At 46.1% G+C, this 26109-nt stretch overlaps 1 protein-coding gene across 1 annotated transcript in view; it reads right to left on the reverse strand.

Annotated features, from left to right (window-relative positions):
• Positions 1–3508: 3508 nt before the first annotated feature.
• LOC122368496 overlaps positions 3509–26109 on the reverse strand; it is an 87384-nt gene continuing 64783 nt past the window's right edge. The window contains exon 5 of the mRNA XM_043342472.1: positions 3509–5494. Coding sequence (XP_043198407.1) covers positions 5288–5494 — 207 coding nt within the window. The 3' untranslated portion in view covers positions 3509–5287. The remainder of the gene's footprint in view (positions 5495–26109) is intronic.

Genomic DNA, 26109 nt, shown 5'->3' on the forward strand with positions numbered 1-26109 from the left:
GGAATGCAGCCACGTCATCGTCAGCCAATCAGCATGCTGCTTACAGCTAATGCAGCATGCGTAGGTTTGAACTACGCAATATGATTGGTCAACGCGTAATAAGCTTCCGCGTCAAACATTATTTTACATAGAATATAGTTCGTCCTATATTAAAATAGGTATAGAAAATAATTGTTTTTACAAAAAGGTTTTATTTTATTTTCTGATCATTTTGAGCATAAAAAATCGTAAATCCATAGCAAAATACTAATTTCAGGAAAGTGAACTGTTTCCTTTAAACAAATTATCCACCCAGTGTGGCAACAAATATCATAAGTTGAGTGGAAAAAACATACAGCACATGGGTGGACGCGTTTCGTCAGAGACTTTTTCAACACCCGAATATCGACAAAGCAATATGAACATTTTGTCGATATTCGGGTGTTGAAAAAGTCTGACGAAACGCGTCCACCCATGTGCTGTATGTTTTCTCTATTCAATATATATATATATATATATATATATCTAATTGTCTATAGGTACATCACTCAAACATCATAAGGTTACTTTTTGGACGAACACAAACGTCTATTCCATTACCGCAAAACAAAATGGAAAATGTTGAAGAAGATGTGCAAGACTTTGGGTGTGGTGCCTCACGCGTCTTCGGGTGGACCAGGTGACCGTCAACATGTAGGTACTCTTTGAGTTATTGTCAAAACAAAAAGAAATAGAATAAGTGTCACGCATTCAGCAGCGAGACAGAGTCTGAGCACTTGAACTGTAATTAACAAATGAAAATAAAGCCCAGCAAGAATGCAGACATGTTTCATGCTTTTCTCCATGCTTCGTGCTTTTATAGTCAAATCATTCAACATAATAAAAGCGTGTAGTTCAGGACGTAGTAATGAAGCTTGAGCCAGACAAAACATTTTTTTTTTATTCAAAATAATAGCAATATTTTATTTAAGTGGAATATAGATGAGCTTTCCCGTACACTATATAATGGCAAATGCACACAAGCATGTAACATTACAATATTCAGCCATAAATGCAAATATGCCATATTAGAGTCCATGCAAATGTAAGTAATAGGTATGCTTATCAAAGTGGATCAGATTCACTCGCTATTGAAGAATGTACGATGAAGCAATATTAAGAGATTGTTTGCGTTTTACTAATGGTTAACACGAGCATGCACGTATTTTAGCAATTGACGTCGGAAAGCAAGTATATGGGAATGGTCCATTGCGTCACTGTTAGGAGACAGGCATACTATGAATGGATCCAAATGTTGGATCAGTGATCTTAGTAAGTCCCAAAGCAGACGTTCAGTAAGACTCCACTCCGTACTACTATTGAATCAAATATGAAAAATATGTACCTAATGCACCCATGATCACATATGATCTGGCGACAAAGGAAATGATATAATCGCTGTGCGATCCCACAAGACGCAACCTGTGTGATCATGATCATGATCCCGAGCAATTTCAGGTTGAATAGTGTCACAAAACCGCGTATTGTTAACCGCAGTTACCTTGGATCCCTGAAAAAGAACAATTGCAAATTGCGAGAGCCGAGACGTATGGCTCTGGAATACAAAAATATAGGGTAGACCGGGGCAAGTCGCCCCGCCGAGGTAAAACGCCTCACCGATGTTTCTCGGAGCTGGCAGAGTTCTGGGGAAACATCATCTCTTCTATAAAACGTGCACTATATGATCATTATATGAGCAGACTGGAAAGAAATTGTGATGACTCTTTCGGGAGATATAGCCAAAAATGTGTTTTTGGAGTGATTTTTATGTTTTGTTGTCAGATTATGTATCATGGCGTTCTTTTATGGTCCACATCAGGTTAACGACATTTATGTATTTTGAACAACTATTGTCTAACGCTTATCATGCCGGGTTGGTTCGTGTTAACCCTCGCCGGCCGAGGGGGGGCGGGTGCCGCCCCCCCATAGGGTTTTTTCGCGATAGCTCCGAACACGCTGGCGATAGAGAGCTGAAACTTGGCATACCTGACCTTTGATCCAAGCCGGATCTTTTGACACCAACCGCATTTTTGGGTCAGGTCAGGTCACTGACTTATGACGTCATAAGTGAACCTCTGCACGGTCTTCAGATGTCGCAACTTCGCAACGCCCTCACTGCCAGAGGAGATGTCACAGGGAAATGAAACTTGCAGGATCTAGTATCCATTATGAGTCCCACAACTTGTATATCTCGGATTTTTCCTAAAGGTCATATGAGGTCAGGTCATTTTCGTGGCCTCACCATTATAAGCCAATGGGGAAAAATTCAAACTGCTATTCTGGCGCCGGGAACGATCTCCAACTATCTCAAGCACACAGAATCGTGATTTGATGCACTCCTTGCAAGGTTAGATGCGTCATTTTTGCAATGTTGACCTTGCGTGACGTCATTTATGACGTCATCAAGGTCAAATTAGTTTTTCGTCAATAACTCTTGATCAAATTGAGCTAGCGAGTCGGGAAAGGCACCAATTGACTCAGGAAGGCCTGCCGAATCGAATGATATGCGACATGACCTCTTTCGACCAACTTCGTGACCTGGGGGTGCTGACCTGACCTTGACCTGAGGTCAACACCCCAAGTTGACCTGACCCGGACAAAAAGTATATCATTCGACGCGCCTGAGCGAGGCGAACACGATGCTGCCAAAATCGCGGCTCTGCGGCCGTTTTTTGCGAAGTTATTCACCAAAAACTGAACCGTACCCTGGGGCACTTGACCTGACCTCAGAGGTCACCGGTTGACCTAGGACCTTAAAATCGGGTACCAATCTCTGCGTCTCGTAACGGCGCACACGCTCGTTTTTTCCGCGACGCGCTAGCTCCACCAGGGGCGAAACGGCGAGGGGGGGGGTCGTACCCGCCCCGCCCCCCCCCCCCCTCGGCCGGCGCGTATGTAGAAAACCAATAGGTCCGGCGAGGGTTAAATTATGTCTTGCTGGAGTGCAAGGCGTTGTTCTCTGACCGAACTACGTGATGGGGTAAACGCCCCAGTAGGTCGCGGGGCAAAAAGCCCCTGGGGCGTTTTACCTCATGTATTGTTCGGGCTACCCACTTTCTAATGTTCGGTAGCTGGAGAACAGTAAGTTTCTATGCCTTTATGTGTATTTTTCTCAGCAACTGGATGGCAAAGGAAGTATTTTGTTAACATTCGCATTGCAATAATTTATTATTTGGTCTTATGAGGTAGGTGAAAAACCTGCTCATACAATAGTGTCATAGCTTAACACCGGACAGGATGGAATGTGGTAACTTCAGTGCCGTGCCTCCAGAGGTCTAACGGACCTCTCGCATAAGATTTAGCCAACTACCATGTTAAATCTTTAATCTAAAGTATGGGGCTACTTGCCCCAGGCCGTGGGGCGTTTTGCCCTGGGGTTGGGGCAAAATACCCCATTTGCAGTTGCTTCACAAATCACTTCCTAGCTTGGAGTCCGATCATAAGTGAATGAATTTGAGGGGTGCAATTTAAAGTAAAATGTCCAAAGAACGCATTGAGCACAAATTTGGCCTTCCAGGTGATGTGGGACAAAATTTATGTAGCAAAACAAATTATCTGGGGCGTCTTGCCCCAGGCTACCCTAGCATATTGCTCTGTAACTCTTACACAAACGGGGATCAACTTATGATCTCTCGACCGATGAAGCATCTATGATCTCATTGAATCTGAGATCCAGATCTGCAAGGAGCAGATCTCCGATTAATTTAATCAGACGAATACATAAGTCAGCTGTAGTAGGTACGAAACAAACTCTGGCTGTTCTTGTCCGGTTAGACATCACCCAATAATCGTAGAGCAAAAGGAGGGTCAAAAACGTTTTTAGCCAGGTTTACGTGCACCTGAGTACCTAAACCTTGCGTAGCAATACTCTTAAATCATTAGGGTGAATAGGTCAAAAACGCCCCCATTAAGCGCGAAACCTTCTGACACTCAACCCAACACAGATTACTCAAACCTTTGGGCACCATCATGTAGCTCATTCTTTTTACTACGCTTTGAGACCAAGAAAAGACACCTGCGTGTGGTATTTAACCCCCCCAAAAAGGTTTTCGCATACCCTTACAAAAGGGCGTTTTGCCCCACACCCTGGGTAATACGCCCACACCCATGTGCAAAGCGCCCCCACCCCATCCAGCAATAGAAAATGATGAACATGGCAGAACTTGACGTCATTCTGAAGTCATTTGTGATCAACCTATCATAGCCTTTGGAATAAAATTTTGTTGCAATGTGTAAAATGGATGCCCGGAGTAGTCCTGAAAGTTTGGTGACGATATCTGCAGTCGTTTAGGATATATCAGCAAAAAATGACGGGGAGAGGCCTTTTCGGCACCCACCTACAGGGCGCTACCCTGCACTCTCACCACCGTGCAAAACGCCCCCCTTTCAGAAAACTGGGGGCGTCTTGCCCCATGCATCGAGTAGGCGTCTTTCCCCATCCACTCCCTTTCCGGTCAACACAATATTGACAAAAAACGCGTCACTAACGCCGTAGCATAATAAATTCAACAGAATGGCAATAAAACGCAGTTTTTAGTGACGTGCACAATAGCAAATTTTGTGATATAAAGAGGGCATCAAAATCTTAGGAATCTTCTGTAAAAACAACAAAAACAACACCCAAAACCAACATCAGCACCTACCCACGCTGCTCCTTAAGACGCAGAACCGGAAATAGAGACCTACGTAAACAAGCAGCTGACTGTTCTGAAAGATAGGATAAAACACCTATCCGTCGATAAGAAATACGATTTTTTTAGGGGAGGCGTTTAACCCAGGGGTGCGTTTTCCCCACAGTTACCCTAATCTCAATTCAGATTGATATATGACTTGAGATGATTGCTTCTGAAAATAGTCACAACGTCGCTTCTGAAGAAAATAATGCTTCCACTAGGATTGGAATTTCTGTGTTTCCAGCTCCTTTCATAACAACCAATATGCCATAAGAGCAACCGATGTGTCACTTTACACTGATATCCTTTACTTCGCTTGTCCGCCAAAAATCTGTCGATACAAGATGGCCGTCTGCGAGCGCCGGCCGCCATATTGTAGAGAGGCGTCCGTTACTCATCGGCAAACTGTGACATCACAGGGTGATAGCAGCGCAGACGTCTGGCCAGCCAACCACACCACGGCACCGCCGGTGTCGAATCAGAAAACAAACTTCAAGTGGGCAAACCCGCGTAACGATTCCAAGGCCTCGACAGACTGTCCTCAGATAGAAAATACCGCCCCGGGTGTCGGCAATCACCCGAGGGGACCTACCTGGTCAAGCTCCACTTCTGTTTGCAGTCATCACAAATACCCGAACCACTTTAACACTGCACTGTTGAACACTGAGCGTGAACTCACATTCGTCGCGAGCACTCGGTCTCCAGGTCGCCGTTCGCCGCTGCTCCGGTCGGCCGGTCGGCTCTTCGACAGAGGTGGCGCACCAGCGGCGGCGGCCGTCGGCGGCAGACAGTTGCAGCGCACCCTGCAAGGGGCGGGAAAATTCAAACCGAGCCGCGCGCCGCCGGCGGCCGGCTCTCATTGGGCGGAGCGCGCAGGGTAGGGGCGGGGCCTGCCGCTTCCGGGTCAGCGCCGGCGCCGGCGGATCCGGGAGTGGAGCCGCGCCGCGATTCGCCGCGCTGCGGCATACGCGGCGCGGTTCCGGGATCTGCGCTCGGGCGGCGCGGCGGCGGCGGACCCGCCAGCCGAGAGCGGCACGCCCGCCGCCGCCGCCGCCGCCGCCGCCCGAACCGCCCGACGCCGGCGCGGCCCAGACGGCTGGCCCGAGCTGTCAAACATGGCGTCCAGAGCTATATGACGTCACCAGGCGCCAATGCGCTCATGCTAGGCGAGGCAACCAGATCGGCACGGTCAGACAACAGAACATTCGACGAATTAACGGCCGGTTGGCATTCTGCTAACGTATAATCTGAGTTCTATTACAGGCTGCAAATATGCCGCCAATTTAGTGGCTTTGTCCGTTAGGCAGATATTGACGGAACCAGCACGGTCAAGGTATGCTTCTGATTCTGATAAATTTGGTATTCGGGCTGAAATCAGAGACCGTTGCCAGCCGCCAGGGAACGGGTACCTACCTACACTCTATCACCAAAGAATAATTGAAACTGAAATATAGGTAGATATAGAGATATTGAATATTCTATTCGAATCTTCAAGATTCTACATACATTTTATACTTAAATAAAGCTGAGAAAGACCTAAATTAAGTCCTTCAAGACTCAAATGGTTTATCCAAAGGCCTCAGCTAAAAATAAAAGCCGTGAACTGTTAAGCCTCAGTGGTAACATGGTATGCGCGCAAAAAGTCATAAAAAGGGATGGCATACGACAGCGGCGAACCAGATATGAGAGAGAGAGAGAGAGAGAGAGAGAGAGAGAGAGAGAGAGAGAGAGAGAGAGAGAGAGAGAGAGAGAGAGAGAGAGAGAGAGAGAGAGGACAGAGAGAGAGAGCGAGAGAGAGAGAGGGAGAGAGAGGGAGACGGAAACTAAGAGAGAATGAATGAAAGAAAGAAAGACAGATGGGAGGACAAAGAGAGAAAGAGAGAGAGAAAGGAGGATCTGGAAGCCATATAAGGGATACAAGATTGGGCTGACCGTAAATACGGAACGACAGCACCAAAACCCAACTACAGATAACAGTGAGGATTGGAACATAACTATTGACCTCAGACAACGAACAGGACCATAGACCAAATACAGACACGCAGAACCATAGACTACCACCAACTTCAGACAACAAACAGACCATATAGCCCAAGTGCAGTCTTTAGATAGAACTAGAGCTCAATTACAGTCAGTACGAGTAGACAGAAGCAGAACCCAATTTCAGACAACACTGGAGGCTCCAAGGGGCACTTGCAAGGCAAATGCCCCTTCGCAGCACCCGAAATCGATGAAAGTTTGTGTTTTTTCTAGAATATAATGAAAACTGCAGTTTTTTCGGAAAAATTGCTTTAAACAATACAGCAGTGCGTAAGGTATCTAAATTCGAGTTTTTTTTTAATTTGCAGAAACTGTTAAGGAGTATACCTGTCGCAGCATCCGAGACTGTCTTTCTGGATCCACCTATGACATAAAATAAGTGCCATAAAACTATGGCTTATGATGTGCTATCACATAAATCAACATAAACAAGAACGCTCTTGAGCTGCAACGAGTGATTTTTGGGGGATTTCTGTGCTGACAAAAAAGAGGATCTATGATCTCCATGAATCTCAAGCAAAATATGAAACTCGGATCTATGATCCCTACGGATCTCTCGATAAATTCAAGAACTGGATCTATGATCCCGACGGATCCGAGATCAAGATACGTGGGTTCAGATCCCAGATCCATTTTCTCGGATCCACGCACATGTCTGACCAGAGGCAGCTACATATACCAGAGAGCAGACAGAGCCAAAGTAAAAACAGCAGGCAGTGAATGTAACAAACAGCTACAGGTTACAGCCCGGTCATGTCTCTAGGGCAACTGGATCTAGGGCACACACAGGCCATGTCAAGGTTGAGAGGAGCTTGGTAATTGAGGTGAGCTCTGTGAACGATTCATTTTGAAGCCTGGCCAATAATGGCATTAGAGGCCCATTTCAAACATGTTTTGTGGAAAACCTTGTCATCATATGAGCATAAGGAAGAATGGCTGAGAATGAGAATGATTAATTAGCTAGAGCTTAACGTGTAAAATGCAATTCAAAAGTGTAACATTCGAAGAATGAGATTAACGCATTGATGACGAAGGGTCATATCTAGTATCGAGAGAGAGCATGCTGCTGTGCACTGGGTATTGCACTATTGGGTGCAGAGATTCATTGTTATATTATAAAAATGACACACATTTTCGCCAGCGAGGCAGGTGCCTTACTACGCCACAGTACAGACAGAAATGAAGGAATTATGTATTCGGGATGAAGTGGGCTGAATGCATTGCGTTACTGAGGGAGTATATTGTTTTTGTTATCTCCTAAACGATGTGTGCAGATATGCTTTGCAGTGTGCGCTATTGATGCAGACAAACAAAGAAAGGAAGAAATTGCACAACAAAACGGTCAATAAATGTACATTTAATTGTAATGCTGGCGCATAAACTTTTGCATTTCTCTAAAACCACATTCAGGATGAAATGCCTCTTAGGCAATGTAAGAGCCCATGCAGTAATTCACCCATATGCAGATAGCTGAAAAATAAAAGACAACGAAAAGCAGAGAGAATGAGCAAATAAAAAGGGGAGATAAACTGGGAGAGAAGAAAAATAGAGACGGATAGACGGAAAGCAAGAGCAATACCAATGCAGTAAGAAATAGATGGAATGAGAAAAGAGAAAGAAAGCCAGAAATTAAGGACTAAGACACAACTGAATGACAAAGAAAGAAGTAAGGGCAGAGAGGAAAGGAACTGAAAAGAAAACAGAGACAGAGAACAAAAGAGAGAGAGAGAGAGAGAGAGAGAGAGAGAGAGAGAGAGAGAGAGAGAGAGAGAGAGAGAGAGAGAGAGAGAGAGAGAGAGAGAGAGAGAGAGAGAGAAAGAGACAGACAGACAGACAGACAGACAGACAGACAGACAGACAGACAGACAGACAGACAGACAGACAGACAGACAGACAGACACACAGACAGACAGACAGACAGACAGACAGACAGACAGACAGACAGACAGACAGACAGACAGACAGACAGACAGACAGACAGACAGACACACAGACACACAGAAACAGAGAAAGAGGGGGCATACGTCTGTCAGATGACCCAGAAAGTACGACTGACAATCCTGTAGCCTGACATGCACAATTTAGCTCTCAGAACATACATGCCATGTACCCGGGCCGGGCTTGCAGACACAACAGACGACTGGACATCAGTAGGTCAGCCGGCTGGTCGGACTGTACCATACAGTAAGCTGCACGGGCCATTGTCAGCTCTCAGACAACAACCGCAGCCATCAGCGGGACCCAGTTGGGGAACACTACAGCTGAGGGACGGGTCGACCGTCTCATGGGTACGCCCCCGAAATGTTTTGTCTGTCGGCTCGACCCAGAATGGCCAGAGTCACAGGCTACATTTGAGCGCGCACTGAGGAGGGATATTAAACAGAGTGCCTACAGCAATCCCAGCTTTGCGTTTAACTGTTCAGTGTCACGATAAGTCACTATTAATATGCGATATTGAAAGAGTAAGTTTAATATTTTTTCTCGAATTTTGAACTTCATTCAAGTCCAAACAATAATGCCTATAAACTCTTTCATCAACTTTCCTAGACCCTATTCTACAGCTTTTAGCAGTGTTCACTGCGCTTGTTTACGCAGTGAACAAGCGTAGTGCGCATTTGAAAGCTCTCTTTTAGCTTTCAAATGCGCAGCGCTCAATTTTCAATTGTTGTCCCTTGCATCCAATTTCTGTTAACTTAAACAGTTTGCTACATCGCCATACACAACTTTACAGGTGGAATAACATGCTGGCTCTTCCTATACTTAGTATCAACAGCCTTCAACTCAAGTCAATCTATCCAAACTTTATTCAAAAAGAAACACCAAGAAAAGCAGGAAAGAAATCATTCCTTTGCATGTAAAAAAGTTGTCAATTTTGGACGATGCAGAAGGGAATATGCCCCAAAACTTCAGCTTGGAACCGTATGTGGGCAATGAATGATGCAGAAAGTAATTGGTAAGAAACTGGAATTACTTGCTTAGTAAAACGTGGTCATAAATCCTCTACAGTCTACATTGAATGACGAAAAAAGTAATTGGTAAGAAACTGGAAGCATCTGCCTACTAAAAAATGGTCATTTATCCTCTAATCTCTAAAAGCCGTGACATTCCCCAAAACTACGAACGAAAACCATACCGAACGAAAATCACAGGAGCACCACATCACCTCTTCCAGTCAGAATGTCACCTCACCTCAGAACAATCACCTCTTCCTTTCCCGCAAGGAGCTTTCGGACAACCAACCTGAATACCGACACTCGAGAAGACATGGTGATACAATTTTGTATACCTAACCTCTTCGAGAGTACAGACTCGATGGAAAAAGTAGAAGAGATTGTGTCGGTCCAGCTGTCAGATTCTGAAAGCAGGCACAGAGGTGGCTCTTGAAACATGGTAGCTGGTAGTCTTTTCATTGTTCCATTGGGAGTTTTAGGTGGCAGGTATGATTCACTCACATGAATCACCTGACCTTTGGACGCCAATCAAACAAATCACCGGCGAGACCTCAGTGGCTGTAGAGAGCAGCCCTGCTCGGCATGTGCCGAAGAAATTGCATTAGTTTGATTACGGAGGCAGCTCTACTCACTTTTGAGGCCATATATCATATATTCATCCATTATGATGGTAATGGCGTCATTCGATGGATAGCCATACTATAATAACGTTTCGTCTGTGCGAGTGCCAATACAAATAAACGAGTAAATGAGTGGATTGCTAAAACATTAGCGAGGTTATATTTTTTAGACACCTTAGCCATATAAGGTGTTTTTACAACCCGAGTCCTAAAGCAGAAACAATTTGGCTTGAGTTCTCAATGAATTATACAAACAACGCAATATTGAAGCTTATTTGAAGATCTGTTTGGTGACATTATTGGAACTCAAAATGATATACATAATCTAAGGAACAAAAATATGACGTCATCAAACTACAAACGCTGTATTCAACATTAAAGAAAAAACGGATCCAGTTGCTACGAATGAAGTGCCACCTCGTATCCGAAGGTTGGGACTTTTCAATTAAGAACAATCACTATTCTTTAGAATTGTGATTTTCTATTGAAAATCCCAACCTGAGCTACCTCTCTAGGGGGGTGTTTAGCGTTTCGGCCGCGATTTTGGTCATTTTGATCGCCGCCGAAACGGCACGGTAGAATTTCTTGCCATTTTCAGCGTTTGGTCCCGTATCGGGGAGCTACCGGCTGGCATCGGTCGCTTGAAATATAATTAACCCGTTTTGGGGTAATCGGCACGTGCATTTTCCCATAGGGTTAACATGGGGAAAAATTGGAAATTCGATTTGCGAAAAATTTCGTCAATTATATTTGCTGATATTTTTAGGATCGGATCTAGGGCTGGCACCTCACCTTCTGGGGTAATTATTTAAAAATCATAGGGTACAGTTTCGGGTAATCGTGACGGACAGTTACCCCATGTTGAGCCTATGGCGATTTCGAAAAATTATTTTCAAATCGATTTTGCAAAAAAATTCCACGTTAGATTTTGAAAAAGTTCCAATATGTTGTGCACCAGGGTGTCGGCTACCACGTGGTATGGGTCAGATATGGGGCGATTGAAAAGCACGTGCCACGTGCAAACGTGTTTGATGGGGTAACCTCCGGGAAAATCCGACATTGGCCAACTGGGGGTCCTATGGCGTGGAAACCACCCCACCTAGCGACACCAAATCAACGCAGCCGGTGAGCAGATGAGTCCAGCTTGTCGCACTAGTGGTAACGTGGCGCACGTGCTATTGCACGTGCCGTGGCACGGGGTCAATTTTTGTTCTTAAATACACCAACATTGTGAAATGCAAGGAATGGGGGAAATAGCCGTCAGGCCATCAGTTTTTATGATAGGGTCGATCTGAAACCGGGTATAAACACAGAATGAAGGGGGCTAAAAAACTGCTATCTCGGATTTTTTGTAAAATGAAAAATTTAAAATTCTGGGGAAATTATATATTCGAAAGGTGAAATTTCCCTAAATTTTCCCGTTTTTCGAGTTTAGCCGTCCACTGTTCAGGGACGGTGACACCGGCCGGGGTCATCTTTTACTTGCTGATGGCCACGTCGATGGGTCATGACGTGGCGTGAGCCGTTAAGCTGTCAAAGGTCTGGCACGTGCCACGTGGCCACGTGTTTGAGCCGAGTACCTCCCACATAATGGTGTTTTGTCCAACTGGTGGCCGTATAGCGTGGACACAGAACCAGCCAAGAACACTAAATTGGGTCAGTCGGTGAGGGGACAGGTCCTGCTTTCATCACCAGTGGTCACGTGGCACACGTGTTCAGCTGGGCTCCTCCTTTGCGGAGATATTTTATCGTGAAATATTCAAACGTCCATAACTTTCTCAAATATGGTCCGATTGTGTTCAAATTTGGTGGGTGGATGAATTGTTAAGCGACATGAACGAATGCGCCATGTTTGTTGCAGTGCGCCACGTTTGTCTCAAAGCACCATTTTTGCCGCAAAGCGCAGAATGTGCGTAACTTTGTCGAACATTGGACGATTAGGATGCGCTGTAATTAAGAGATGGCTGCTTAAACGGCAGATATGAATGCACCACATTTGCCGCAGGGCGCCATATTTGTCTTAATGCGTCAGTGTTTGCGTTTTGCCTACGGCGGGCGTTTTTTGCGGCGGTGTTTGCGTTTTTTTTCGGTGTTTGCGTTTGACGGCGGGCGGCCGTTTTTGCGTTTTTGGCGGTGTTTGCGTTTGGCGGCGGGCGGCCGTTTTTTGCAGCGGTTTGCGGTTGGCGGCGGGCGTGCGTACGTTGCGGGCGTTTTTTGCGGCGGTGTTTACGGTTTTTTTTGCGGTTTTTGTGTTTGGCGGCGGGCGGGCGGGCGATGCGGGTGTTTTTTCTGTTTGCGTTTGGCGGCGTGCGGCCGTTTTGGCGGCGGTTTGCGGCGGGCGGCCGTTTTTTTTGCGGCGTTTTGCGGTTTGCGGCGGGCGGCCGTTTTTTGCGGCGTTTTGTGGTTTGCGGCGGGCGGCCGTTATTTGCGGTTAGCGGCGGGCGGCGGGCGGTCGTTTTTTGCGGCGTTTAGCGGTTTGCGGCGGGCGGCCGTTTTAGCGGCGGTTTGCAGCGGGCGGCCGTTTTTTGCGGCGTTTTTTGTGGTTTGCGGCGGGCGGCTGTTTTTTTGCGGCGTTTGCGGTTGACGGCAGCCGGGCGTTATTTGCGTTGTTGCGGTTTGCGGCGGGCGGGCGTTTTTTTTTGCGGCGTTTTTTGCGTTTTTTTCTGCGGTTTTCGGCGGGCGGGCGATTGTTTTTTTTTTGCGAAGTTTGCGTTTGCGTTTTGGGCGTGCGTTTTGCGGTGTTTGCGTTTGGCGGCGGGCGGGCGGTTTTTCACAATTAAAGTCCCAACCTTCGGATCCGCAGAGCTGTTCGATAAGCGCTGCCCGGGCCTACTTACTGAAAATTCTCCCCCCCCCCCATGCCCAGTGTTCTGCCACGTGAACTAGTGAGCACCTCTCTAGAGCAAAATGCATCAGTTGCTTTGGTTTGTTAAGAGCGAGCTAACTGACGTAAAACATCACAATATAACGTACTATTATCGTTACGCTCTAACCCATTAAAAAGCCGAAAAAGTAAACGATGCCTTTATATGCTACTCGCTTCAACCGCGCCCAAGTGGGCGTCTCAGCCATCTTCGACATGTTGGGAGGGGAAGCGTCTTTGACCACACCAGATTATCTCGGGAAGCATAGGAAAACTAGAATGGCCCGGTAGAAAGCAATAGATAGCTCGCTACAAGATCTTTCAGAATAAGACAGGTCGTTTTTCGATCCGGTCATCGCCAAGGTCACTGGAGGTCACCAAAATTAACCCGCGCCCCGTTGGGTCCTGCCGAGCAACGCGCCCAAATGGTTGGGCCCAAATTGGCAAAATGCCCCCCCCCCCCTAAGATCTCGAGAACCACGCAACGTAGCGGCAAGCAGCAAACAATGTTAAGCCTGAAACAGACTCTTTCCGCAGTCAGGAAATCGCATGCGAGAGCCTATTCGAATACATGGAAGCACGCTCGCATCAATCGCACGCACCTCCCGCAAGCGATTGATGCGATAAGAATTACAATGTATTTGAATAGGCTCTTGCGTGCGATTTCCTGAACGCGGAAAGGGTCTGTTTCAGCCTTTAGATAGCCCTAACGGGGAACTACCTTGTGACCAAATTTCATTGACCTTTGTCAAACCGATGATGGCACAGGTCAGGTCAAAAGTAGAATTTTCAACGTTTACAGGCATTTCAAATATGTGTTGTAAAATCGAGTAAAATGCATGTCATTAACCCGCGCCCTGCTGGGGGGGGGGTGTTTGAACACCCCCCCCCTTGTGGTTTTTCGCGAATATCTCAAAAACGGCGGCGCCCCGCGCCGCCGTTTTTGGTACAACTTATCATACATCAATTCTACACATGTTGTGAAAATTTCAGACCAAGGTCATTCAAGGTCAGGTCACCAGGTCACTTGAAGTGACCTCACCTCATAAAAACTTTCAATGTCTGTCATAGCTACATTGAGTGACCGATCGCTTTGAAACTTTCAGCGATTGCTAAGAGCAATAGCATGTACAAAATGTATATCTCAGAATTTTGATATCGATGACCTAAGGTCAGGTCAATTTTGCGACCTCCCCATTATAAGTCAATGGGAGAAAATTGAAATGCGCCTCTTTTGGATGAAAGACATTATAAACACTCCCAAACACCGAATTACAAGTGGTTTAGACACACTGAACTTGAAAATGGTGTCCGTGACCCTTGTTTATGCCCTGAGGTCATCTTAGGTCACGAATGGTATCTAACAGTTTTTCGCAAATAACTTTTGATAGAGGCATGCTAGAGCGATGAAAACGCCTTAGATGTGTTCAGCTCGACGATACGGATCGACTGACATGCAACATGACCCTTCCCGGTCAGGTCATGACCTTGACCTGAGGTCAAATTTTCAAGTTGACCTTTCAAGGTCAAGTTATAGTTCATTCGATGCGTCTTGACGAGAGGAACACGATGCCGGTAAAAGTAAGCTCGTACAAGGCTTGGGTCAAAAGTTATTGCAGAAAAACTGTTTTCGAAAAAATCGGCTATTTTTGCAGTTTTTGCCCCCTGCAGGCAAAACCGTTGACGTTAGGTCAAATCTGAGAGAATTACTCAGAAAGGGCGTTTATAGAGCTATCGAATGCGCTTTTACGCGGCGCTGTAGCTCTATTGGTTCCCGAGTTATGCGTTGGCTTCTTGGAAATTATCGACATTCGACCTGGAAATCGGCGAAATTTTGTATTTCAGTATTTCAGTTCAATGTATTTCGAATCATTCCATTGCATGGTTTAGTATTTGATTCGATCACACACACAAAAGACATGGTACACCTAGCCCGTCCCCCCACACACACACACACGTACACGCACACATGCACAAACACTGCCGCAGTAGACTGATGAGTGCCTTCAATGACCTCTGGTGACCTGACCTTTGACCTGACCAAAAAATTGACCGAAGTGATTTCGTCATTATTTTTTACGCTCTTTCGAACGCCGCCTTCTGCGTATCGCTACGTGGCCCAGGAGCTGAGTTACAAGGGGGGGGGGGTGTTCAAACCCCCCCCCCCCCCCCAGCAGGGCGTGGAAATCCAGGACCCCCAGCAGGGCGCGGGCTAAAAATCATCGATCGGGAATTGTTCTTCAAACACAGATTTTGTCATTTGAGGTCACTGATATCAGGTCCGGTCACAGAGCTCAGGTCACTGAGGGTCACAATATGAAAATATCATATGATGCATGTTTTATGGTCCATTTTACATGACAAATGTGATTAAGTGGGTCAGGCAGCCTTTGAGGCCAAATAAGGTTATGTTCTGGTGAAGGTCAGGTCAAGGTCAGGTCAAACTAGGTCAAATTTCAAACTTGCTATTTTGGCATAAAATGGGGTAACGAACGATTCGATGCAGCTCGTCTCGGGGAGCCTAATGGTGGTCTTTGTTTTGCGCTACACGGTCTAGAATTGCTAAAAATTGAGTTTGAAAAGTTGACTTCATCAAATTTGAACAGTTGTTTCGCTGGAACTTACCCAAATAAAGAGGTAACAATCTAACAATGGCACGTAGATAGACGAGCACAGGGACTATCATATATATTCCGTTTTTTTTATTCGAAAATACTTTTGACTTTTGGGATTTTTTGTTATTTCATAAAAAAACATTTATTTTGAGGGGGGGGGGGTCAAAATCACAAAAATTTTGAAAATCCGAGATGACAGTTTTGTAGCGCCGTCTTTTCTCTACACGACCACATAAAGAGCTTTGTAATTGCTTGTTAGCTGTAGTTTTTGCAATGTGACGTCATAATATCGCGATATATGGTTGATGTTTTAGATGAGTAATGCCAGTAAAGTTTACTCTGACATATATTCTTTTCTTCTTCTTCTTTTTTGAAAATTTTGCGAAAGTTCAAAAATATCCCAGAAAAGTATTGAGAAATAACCGTATGCTCACTATCTTTAGAAGTCTAAACTTGGCCGAAAATGAATGAATATATTTCGGAAACGTTACTTCTTCAGTTCTTAAATTAACAATATAACACACAGTAAATCACAAATTACTGATTGAATATTCTTCCATTATCAATAATTCAAACTCGTTTATCAGTATTTTTTCGACATCTTACACCAAACCAATAACACCATCGTGTTCCTGAGATCAAACTGCATTAGACACCCTTTATGCTGAATAAATGTCAACTTCGAGCCTTGAACGTTTTACCTATAAGTGACCTGACCTCAGCAATATTCAGCTTAAATGACCTCAGATGACACAGACGACATTGAATTAGAAATATATGGACGAAATGGACTATAAAACGTGTGTCACGTACAGTAGGTCTACTAAAAAAGTCCCCCGCTCCAGAGGCGGCCGGCCGGCCGAACCCCCGGATTCCAGCCCCGACTCTATTGCGCAGGCCGCGGCAGTGACACGGGTCAGGTCGCGGCGCCCGGCGAGTGGGTCAGTTGGCGGCGGCCGGCCGTGGAGTGAGGACGCCGTGTGTGGGGCGCAGAGATGCCGCAGTGCAGAGGAGGGGAAGATAGTGACTCTGCACGATGCCGGAAATGATGCCTTTGTGATCTAAATTAAACGCCTGCACTGCAGTGCATATCCTCCCTTGCCCCATTCCTATTATATCATAATCCTTCAATAATCCGTAATGACCATTCAACGCAAGCAAGCAAACAAAACAACCCGTTTAGCGGTGACATCATCTCGGATAAAAAAGCGACAGTGATGATTAGAATTGACTTAGCGGGAGGGCAAATCTTGGGGTATATATGTATCATATGCCGAGTATTTTATTCCCATCTAGCAAGTTAAGATTGGGGATCTTGTCCAACAAGTCAGCGGCCGTTCTAGACACAGATAAATGCTTTGTTTTCGGTCGCATCATTATCTGCAATAATTCGAAGCGAGGTTTAACCCTCGCCGGCCGAGAAGAGGGGATGGATGCTGCCACCATGTATTTTTTTTTTTTTTGCGGTAGCTCAAAGCACACTGATGATAGAAGGCTGACATTGCATATGCCTTACATTTGATTCAAGCCGGATCATTTGAAATCAACCACATTTTCATGTCAGGTCACTTAACTATGACGACTTAAGTAAACCTTTGCAGACTGCACGGTTGTCGGTTATAAAATGATGCAAATCCGTAACGCACTTAGTGTCTTATAAGCATAATGGAAAAATATGGAAACTGTTAATTTGGCGTCGGAAATGACCTAAAAACTATACCTCAAGCACATGAAATCGTGACTTCATACATTCTTGGCAAGGTTTAATGCTTCACTTTTGCATTTGCATTGTTCACCTTGCGTGACGGAGTGCTCGTCAATAGGAGTGCTTCGTCAATAACTCCCGATCAAAATGAGCTAGCCAGTCGGGACAGCCATCAATGGACTCTGCAAGACTTGCCGAATCAAATCTTATGCAACATGTCCTCCTTTTAACAGCTTCGTGACCTGTGTTGCCCTAACATGACATTGACCTAAACATCCTAAATTGCTTCACCTAAGCAAAAAAGCATATAAATCGACGCGTCTGAGAACAGAAAACACGATTGTATCGGAATGACGATAATGCGACCATTTTTTGGCAAAGTTATTCACCAAAAACCGATCCAATGCCTTGGGGCCCTTGACCTGCCCTAAGAGGTCACTGATATTTTAAAATGGGGTAACAGTCGCTGCGTCACGTAACGACGCAAGCGCTCGTTTTTTCCGCGAGGCTCTAGCAGTTAGCTCAATTATAGGAGCTAAACATGGGGTTGGGGAATCGCTCCCTTCTCACTCACTATTTGGCCTGGATAGTGTTTGCAATTATTGTTAAAATCTTACATTTTAAGATTTCAAATGACCCATTTTTTCCCGCCCAAGTCAAGTCATTCAAGGTCATAGCACCAGGTCACGTTAAATGACCTTACCTCAAGGAAAGTTCCTGCGCTCATCATATCTAAATACATCGACTAACCGATCGCTTTAGAACCTTCAGCGATTTCAATGGGCAACAGTATATGTATTTGAAACGTTTTTTTTTTTGCAAGTTTGACATTGCTGACAGAAAGGTCGGGTCAATTTTGAGATCGCTGAAGTCAATGGGAGAAAGTTGAACTGCGCTTTTTTTTGGACGGAACGCATAATAAACACTCTGAAAACATGTGGTGCCTGATGAGATGCAATACTGAATGATAAAATTGTTTGTTTTGTTGGGAGCCATCTTTTTCGGTCTGAGAAGGCCCTTGCAGAGCTCTATGACATAACTATGCTCTGGTGACTGGTGTAGTAATTTGGTTGTGCGAGCCAGCGACAGTGATCTGCGGAAGCGTGACTGTTCCCGTGGGACGATTGCCCTGTCGGGGCGGTCCAGCCGTCTCCCCAACGGTCACCCGAAGAGGATTATGTGTCCTGGAATGGAACCGACATCAACTACAGGTTGGCTGGTGGGGTGACCTCCAGTCCAGAGAGGGAAGCATGAAGACTAGGGGCGATGCGGATTGGTTTTTCCTGAGGATAGCGAGGACGGAAGGAATCTAGCACCCTTGACCCCGGGTAACTTTTAAAGGGGGGGAAAAGGGGAATTCCCCCCTTCGAAAATTCCGCTCCCCCTTTCAAATTGTGCGTGAACAGCTAGGGAGGGAAGGGGGAATTTCCCCCTTTCAAATTTATTTTTGAGCCCATTTTCAATCAATTCGCTACTCAGATTCTATAATCATCGTTGATCAGACTCTAGTCATCAATCAACGTTGCTGGCGCTTATATTAGATAATTTTCCATTTGAGGTTCCATCCAACCATTTTACGTTCAGTGCAGCGGGAACTACAGATTTGACCCGATACCGATCGGATGGTCGGTGGGACCGTCTCTTGTCTTGTCTCTTCCGTCTCTTCGCAATCACTGACATATCGCTACAGGCGTCGGCGTAGAAACTGGCGGGGGACGGGGGTCAAGACCTCTAACATTAACACGCATAACACGCTGCGAACCAGGGGTCTTCCTTCGAACCAGGGTCCTTCAATCGGTCTTGGCCTAGCAAAAATAGTCACGTGTTAACCTCTCTCTATTTAGAAAGGCGCTAATTGATGTTTGGCCAGAGTAATAGGTTGATACTACTGATTGACATTTGCAAAGGCGCAGTCAAGTTGGGACCTCCCCCGCCCCTTACCGCCAAGGTTACCTACGTATATTTTTAAGCTAATTAATTTTTTTTTGGCAACCTAACAATATAAAGTGGCCAGAATCCGGGGAGAGAGTAGGATTTGGGGGTAGGTAAGGTTCTGCAGGTGCCATCCTAACAAAAACCTAATGACATTGGGCCCCCCTTTCAGATGCCCCTGGATCCGCCCTTGCCCCGAACTTAATTCCCCCTCTCGACTTTTCCTGTAAAAGTAACCCTAGACTTGACCCTCCCTTATACTGGATGTATCTCAGGCTGTTAAATCTCCTAAGCGTTTTTTTGTCGACATCGTCAAGGTGTCATAAATAGAAATATGAAATCCGGGAGGATAAATTAAATATAGAAATTGTGGCCAACTGAACATTATCAGTTGCGTTCAACATACTCGTAAGCATGATCACACACCCAGCTTACAGATGAGCCATGTAATAAATATTTTGATAGACATGCTTAAGTTATGAAATCATTTAAAGTGTTTGTAAAGTTCCACGATACGGATCTAAGATCCTGCTATGCATCATGACCATTTCTGGTCAGGTCATGTCTTTGAACATAGGCCAAATTCTTCAAATGACCTTTAAAGATCAACTTTTGATTCATTCGAAGCGTTTTGATAAGAGAAACACGAGGCTGGTAAAATAAATTTCATGCAAGTTTAGCTTAAAACTTTTAGTGTTTGTGGAAAAGCGATTGGTTTTCTCATAATACCGATGGTGGCAGACGGCAGTTGCTGTTATTTACGTGCTAAGCCGTTGACCTTAATTAAATCTGACAATATTATTCAGACATAGCGGTAAACGAGCTGCTTGTTGTGTTAGGTTAGGCTCTTTCGGTCGATATCAGAGTGGGAAGGATGACAGGAATTGGGGAGACAGGGGGCCTGGGCGGGAGTTCTGGGCCTCATGCTCCGCTGGGGCCGAGCCCATAGCGTGGGTTGGATTGCCCTAACACATGGATAGCCCTGGGCGATGTTTCACGGCCCCGCGCTGCAGCACACTGCGCTGCGCTGCCATGCATTGTTGCGGCGGTTGATATGAATTCGGCTCCACGCTAGCGTTACGAGCTTCCGAGTCTGTTGATGTTTCCATGGAAATTGGAAACCCAATGCACCGGTGCGCGCAACGCACCCTGTCCAAGCAAAATTTTACCATCGATGACCCCTGGTGACATGATCTTTTGCTCTGACCCGATCTAAAACTGGCTGAAGTATTTTTTTCTGCTTTTTGCTACTTTTGACGCTACTTCGAATACCACTTAAATGCCCAAAGCTGAGTTATAAGAATGATGCTCAATCCCCATTTCCCCTCCAACAGGGCGTGCGAGTCTAGGCATTCCTGTGGGGCACGGGCTAACAATGACTATCTCATAACCATTGTGGCCATGAACATCCACTGCCAATCTTTAACACCGGTTTCGCTGCGCTGAGTGGTGGCCGTCCCGTTTGTTGGATTCTACGGCTGGCTGGCGGAAAGCGTTACCGGCCGCCCGTCCACCGCCCGCGGGCCGGACCGAGCGGTCCCGCTGACCCTACCTGACCTGAGCCTGGCGCGATATGGGACGGGCAGACGGGGGTTCGGCTCAGCGAATGCAGCGCCCACTGCACTATGGGTCCGATGCAGGAATTAGCACGCCAAAAATGATAACTGCCATTTAATGGCTGCTTTTACACCAGAGATGAAAGCCAGAACATCCGAAATGGATTTTGCGGGATTTCTAAACATGTAGGAACCGTGTGACATGTGATATGTGACGTGTGTACCTATATAGTAGTGCTGGACGTTTTTATGTCAACCGTTTTCAGGTTGCAGGCTCTGGCCTCTGACAGACAAAATGTCAGCTGAGTCCAATTTTGGTTTCTTGACAGAAAGCGATCTTCATTGCGATGAGCGGCTATCCATTTTTCCTTTAACTTGTTAAGCAGCTTTCCCAGTGCTCGAATGTCATCAGTCGTCAATTGAACATTCAAAATACGAGCAATGCTAGCTGAAAAATCCTCTACTTGAACCGGCCCTACACCATCTGGACTGGTCAAGACAGTGTCAAGAATGGCTTTGTAAGCAATACACATTGCTTGTCTACCTGTTTTGCTAGTGATGGAACGACAAGAATATACGTGCGCTCGCTACAATCAAGCTCAAACTACCCCGGCCACGTGGGTACAGTGGGCCGGGCACGCGGTCAAACCGCCTGAGGGCCAGGTCGCCAGACTAGTGCCGGAATGTCCGGAATTCGGACCGCTAACCCGAAAGAACTGCCATTTTTTTGCAAAGCCATCAGTTATGAGTTTCTGTCATACATTAGTCGTATCCACCAATACCCTGGTCTTTTTGCCTTTGTGACCCTGCCGCAGCGCTCGCCGGTATGTCACAGCCGCAGCTAAGCGCAGTGACATCATTGGAAAAAGCTTCATAACTTGCTTCGTCGCAGGTGGACGCAGCTAAATGACCTTGTTTCTGGTCAGGCAAGTATTGGGGAGCAAGGTAATACCAAAAATACCGGGGGGCATTGGGGGGCATTTAGTATTGCTCTGTATTTGTAAGTCTCTTGAAGCATTGCACACACATCTGTGACATGGATATTTAAATTAGCTGTGACAATAAAAAAGCAATGACACAGCTCACTTTTTTGCATTCATCACATTGTCCAAGCTTCAAATTATTAGTTTTGACCAAATATTTCCGTTTAACTATTATTTAGAACCGCCTATACTCGGATAATTCCAACATCCCTTTTCTCTCGGACGTGGACAAGCCAATGGCGTTCCACGGTATGTGTCAGTTTGCGATGAAATATTGGGTACATGTGACATTTTTGGCAAAAGTTACTGCTGTGTTCGCAAAATATGGACATTTTTACGTTATTTGCGTCACATTTCAAGCCATTTTGAGAAAGTCACCTAAATCATTTTTGGCGTGCTAAATCGTGCATCGGACCCATGGTGCGGGGGACTTTTTTAATAGACCTACTGTACACTCGGGGGCAGATTGATGTTCTACAACTCTTTATCCACCGGGTTCCTATGGCTCAGCATTGGCAGCAGCCGCCTGGTACCGGTAGACTGTGCCGCTTCACTTACTTGTCAAGCGGTACAGCCTACCCACCCGTATGACACCGTCTGGGTCGGTGGCTGGAAGGTGATATGGGCCGCCTGTGACGTCAGCGCAGCGGTGAGGGCCGAGCCCGGAGGCATGGCTCGGGTCGGCGCGGCGCGGCGGCTTGCGAGGGCTGGGGAGTGAGGTGGGGTGGGAGCATGGACATCGCGCGGCTGAGCGAGTGTAGTTAACTTTCGCGTCTCAAGGCGCCAATTATTCTACCTAACAATTGTGCTAAAGCAGTTGTTAAAATGCGCAAGTTGTTAAAATGTCCTATCCCCAAGACAGCACCTATCATCATACTTGCCATGCACATTACGATACACTTAAGCGTGGCAATGGGACAGCCGATAGAACTTATGTCACTCGTGCATCGAGGTGCGGAGCTATATTTTGTATAACATATTAGTATTAAGGCCTTGATTGAGCAGATTGGTGTCTATTGTTTCGCACGGCAATCGTCCAGAGACGTGGGAACTGGGGGTTATGAGTAGTGCCGCAGCCAACGCCCCAATTTAAAGCGATTATTACTGTTGCTCTAATATGTGGTCGCAGCCCCCAATAGCAAACCGTTCCAACTAGGAGCCAAAAAGTCGGCCACTCAGGGGGGTTCGAACCGGGCTTCTCCCACCGGCCAATTCACGACACGAGCGTTCATCCACTGAGCTACCGAGAATGGTCCTCGTCTGCACAAAACAAAATGACTTTCACCCGCTGACCGCAAATGACAGTATTGTGACATTTCATCGCGTTTGACCGCGGCAGGTGATCGCTGGTTTCGGCAGCTCAGCGGATACACGCTAGCGTCGTAGGATGACCGGTTGGAGAAACCCGGTTCGAACCGTCCCAGGTGCGCAACTTATTTGTTCCTAGTGATGGAACGGTTTGCTATTGGTGGCTGCGACCTTACATTAGAGGAACAGTAAGAGTTGCTTAAAGTTCGCACGCCGCGCTATCCAAAAACCCCAGTTCCCACGTCTCTAGACGATTGCTGTGCGAAATAATAGACACCAATGAGCTCAATCAAGGCCTTAATACTTACCTGTTAAAAACAATGTAGCTCCGCAACTCGATGCACGTGTGATATAAATTCTATCGGCTGTCCCAATGCCACGTTTAAGTGTGTCATAATGTGCATGGCAAGTATGATGATAGGCGCTGTCTTGGGGATAGGACATTTTAACAACTGCTTTATCACAATTGTTAGGTAGAATAATTGGCGCCTTGAGACGCGAAAGTTAACTACACTCGCTCAGCCGCGCGATGGTCCGTGCTCCCACCCCACCTCACTCCCCATCCCTCGCCAGCCGCCGCGCCGCGCCGACCCGAGCCATGCCTCCGGGCTCGGCCCTCACCGCTGCGCTGACGTCACAGGCGGCCCACATCGCCTTCCAGCCACCGACCCAGACCGGTGTCATACGGTGTGGGTAGGCTGTGCCGCTTGACAAGTAAGTGAAGCGGCACAGTCTACCGGTACCAGGCGGCTGCTGCCAATGCTGAGCCATAGGAACCCGGTGGATAAAGAGTTGTAGAACATCAATCTGCCCCCGAGTGTACCTCCTGCATTATATCAAATTTTCGTGATCCACAAGGTGTCCCACAAGTTCGTTCTAACCTGAATTCTACTTTTAGGCTTTCTTTGGTTTCAAGACACAATGAACTTAATTCGTAAATCAGCCTATGTCGTTGTCATGGCAACTGGGAATATGCTCCACAATGATAGTTTTATCGAGGCCAAACTTTTTTTTTTTTGCTATAGAGCCCTGTTCATGTAAAGATGTCGGACGCCGTAACATGTATGTCTCCGAGATGGGTAGTATGTCTTGGTATTTAGTCAGCATGTAGGCCATTCGGGACGATTGAAGATGTCTGTACCTGTGGCCAACCAGTCTGTAGCCAATGTCTGTCGCTAGCTGAGCGCTCAGTCAGAAAGTGACGCCGATTATTTGTCGGGAGTCAGTCACTGCAAGTTCATCCTCTTTCCAGTCGACCCTCAGGAGTGAGCCAAGTGGCCAAACCCGTGTGGCGCCAAAGCAGCCGTCAAAAAGATCAAAGCTTTAGGAAGCTGATAACCAGGCTCTACAAGATGGATTACCAGTTGTGTAAGAACATTTCTTTCGGGGTACATAACTCGAGGTGACTTAAGCTTAAAACTTACCGGAGGGCTCATAACAGTCGAAAATGTCCTAAAATGACCAAACATGAGTTTTGTTACGCCTCATGCTAAGAAAAAAAAAATCATAGGGCTGAGGACATCAATCAGGTCATGTAGATTAACTAGTCCACGTTCGAGATGAAACACTCGTCCAAACTTCCAAACGGCCCCATAAGGGTGAAGGAGGAGGCCTCCGTTTCGTCCCGTTATGTTCATATGCAAAGGGCCAGGGTCACGGTGTTGTGGGGTTATAGGCGTCCTGACGTTGACCAAGTTGCAACTGGCAACACAGAAACAGTTTTTGGACGCAGGCTGCTTCACCACGAAGATCTAGGAGAAGTCTCTGCTTTCTAGTTTAAATCAAAGCGCAAGTATGGACTTAATTTTGGAGGAGAAAATAGCATCCAGGAGGTCGTAGGCCCGTCTTCAAGCAAGACCATCGGCGCACAGGTTAAACTAGAAAAGCTCATAAATGGTGCTAGGGGACTGTGACAGGCGTCTGTCGCAAGATCACATGCCAAGCAACTCATCGGATCAAAATTTCATAAAAATTTGTTGGGAATTCCGGCATTGGGGCTCGTCGAAGGGAGGCACTGTTCCAGCCTCCTAGACCTCACGGCGCATGGCAGGTCAGTGTGGGCTAACTTCAAGCATTCTACGCTGCAAAACATGGCGTCTGGCATTCCGCAGCTTGTATCGATGTGTTTGCCCATTAAACGAGGAGCACATTGAGTGGTTATAAAGATATCAAAACACAGTGTACTCCGTTTTACATGCAAATATAATGTGAGAAGGAGCTTTTGAGGCACCCTGTAGGCTGACATAGCCTTGATTTGAAAACAAAAATCGAAGTACAAGTTCGGGAGCTTCAGGACATCTAAGGAATGTATTCACGAGTGTATAAACCAAAAATGAGTCAATGTGACTTTTTAACCGGCGCGGCGGCCAGAGCCCAAATTGTGAAAAAGCAGAAATGTTGACAATGTTAACTTTGACCAGACCTGTGACGTCATTGGTGACCTCGAGGTAAACATAAGTAGGTTTCGCTCGACAATTCTTCCAAGGCTATCAACGGCGTTTAAATTTTGACAATCGGCAAATTATTTTCGGAAATGAGAGAGCGCTGTAGAGCCCCCCCCCCCCCCCATTCAGTCAACTACTGTGCTATGGAAAATACCCCAGTCATGCTCAGGTTAATAAAACGTAGGTCATATGCCATTTATGCAGTTTTTGAAATCAATGACTTTTTTGCCTTCAGGTTGACCTTGCCAAATGTCGTACATAAGTTTAGCACTTATGGAATCGCTTCATTAGCCATTTTGCAGTATCCAAGCGAAAATTGTGTTCAATACCTTCAACACTGCACTGGTTAGAGTCATAATGTATGTATTTACTTTGTGATAAATCTTGACCACTGAAATCGC

Source organism: Amphibalanus amphitrite, unplaced genomic scaffold, assembly GCF_019059575.1.
Source record: "Amphibalanus amphitrite isolate SeventyFive unplaced genomic scaffold, NRLGWU_Aamphi_draft 000952F_arrow, whole genome shotgun sequence".
NCBI lineage: Eukaryota > Metazoa > Arthropoda > Thecostraca > Balanomorpha > Balanidae > Amphibalanus > Amphibalanus amphitrite.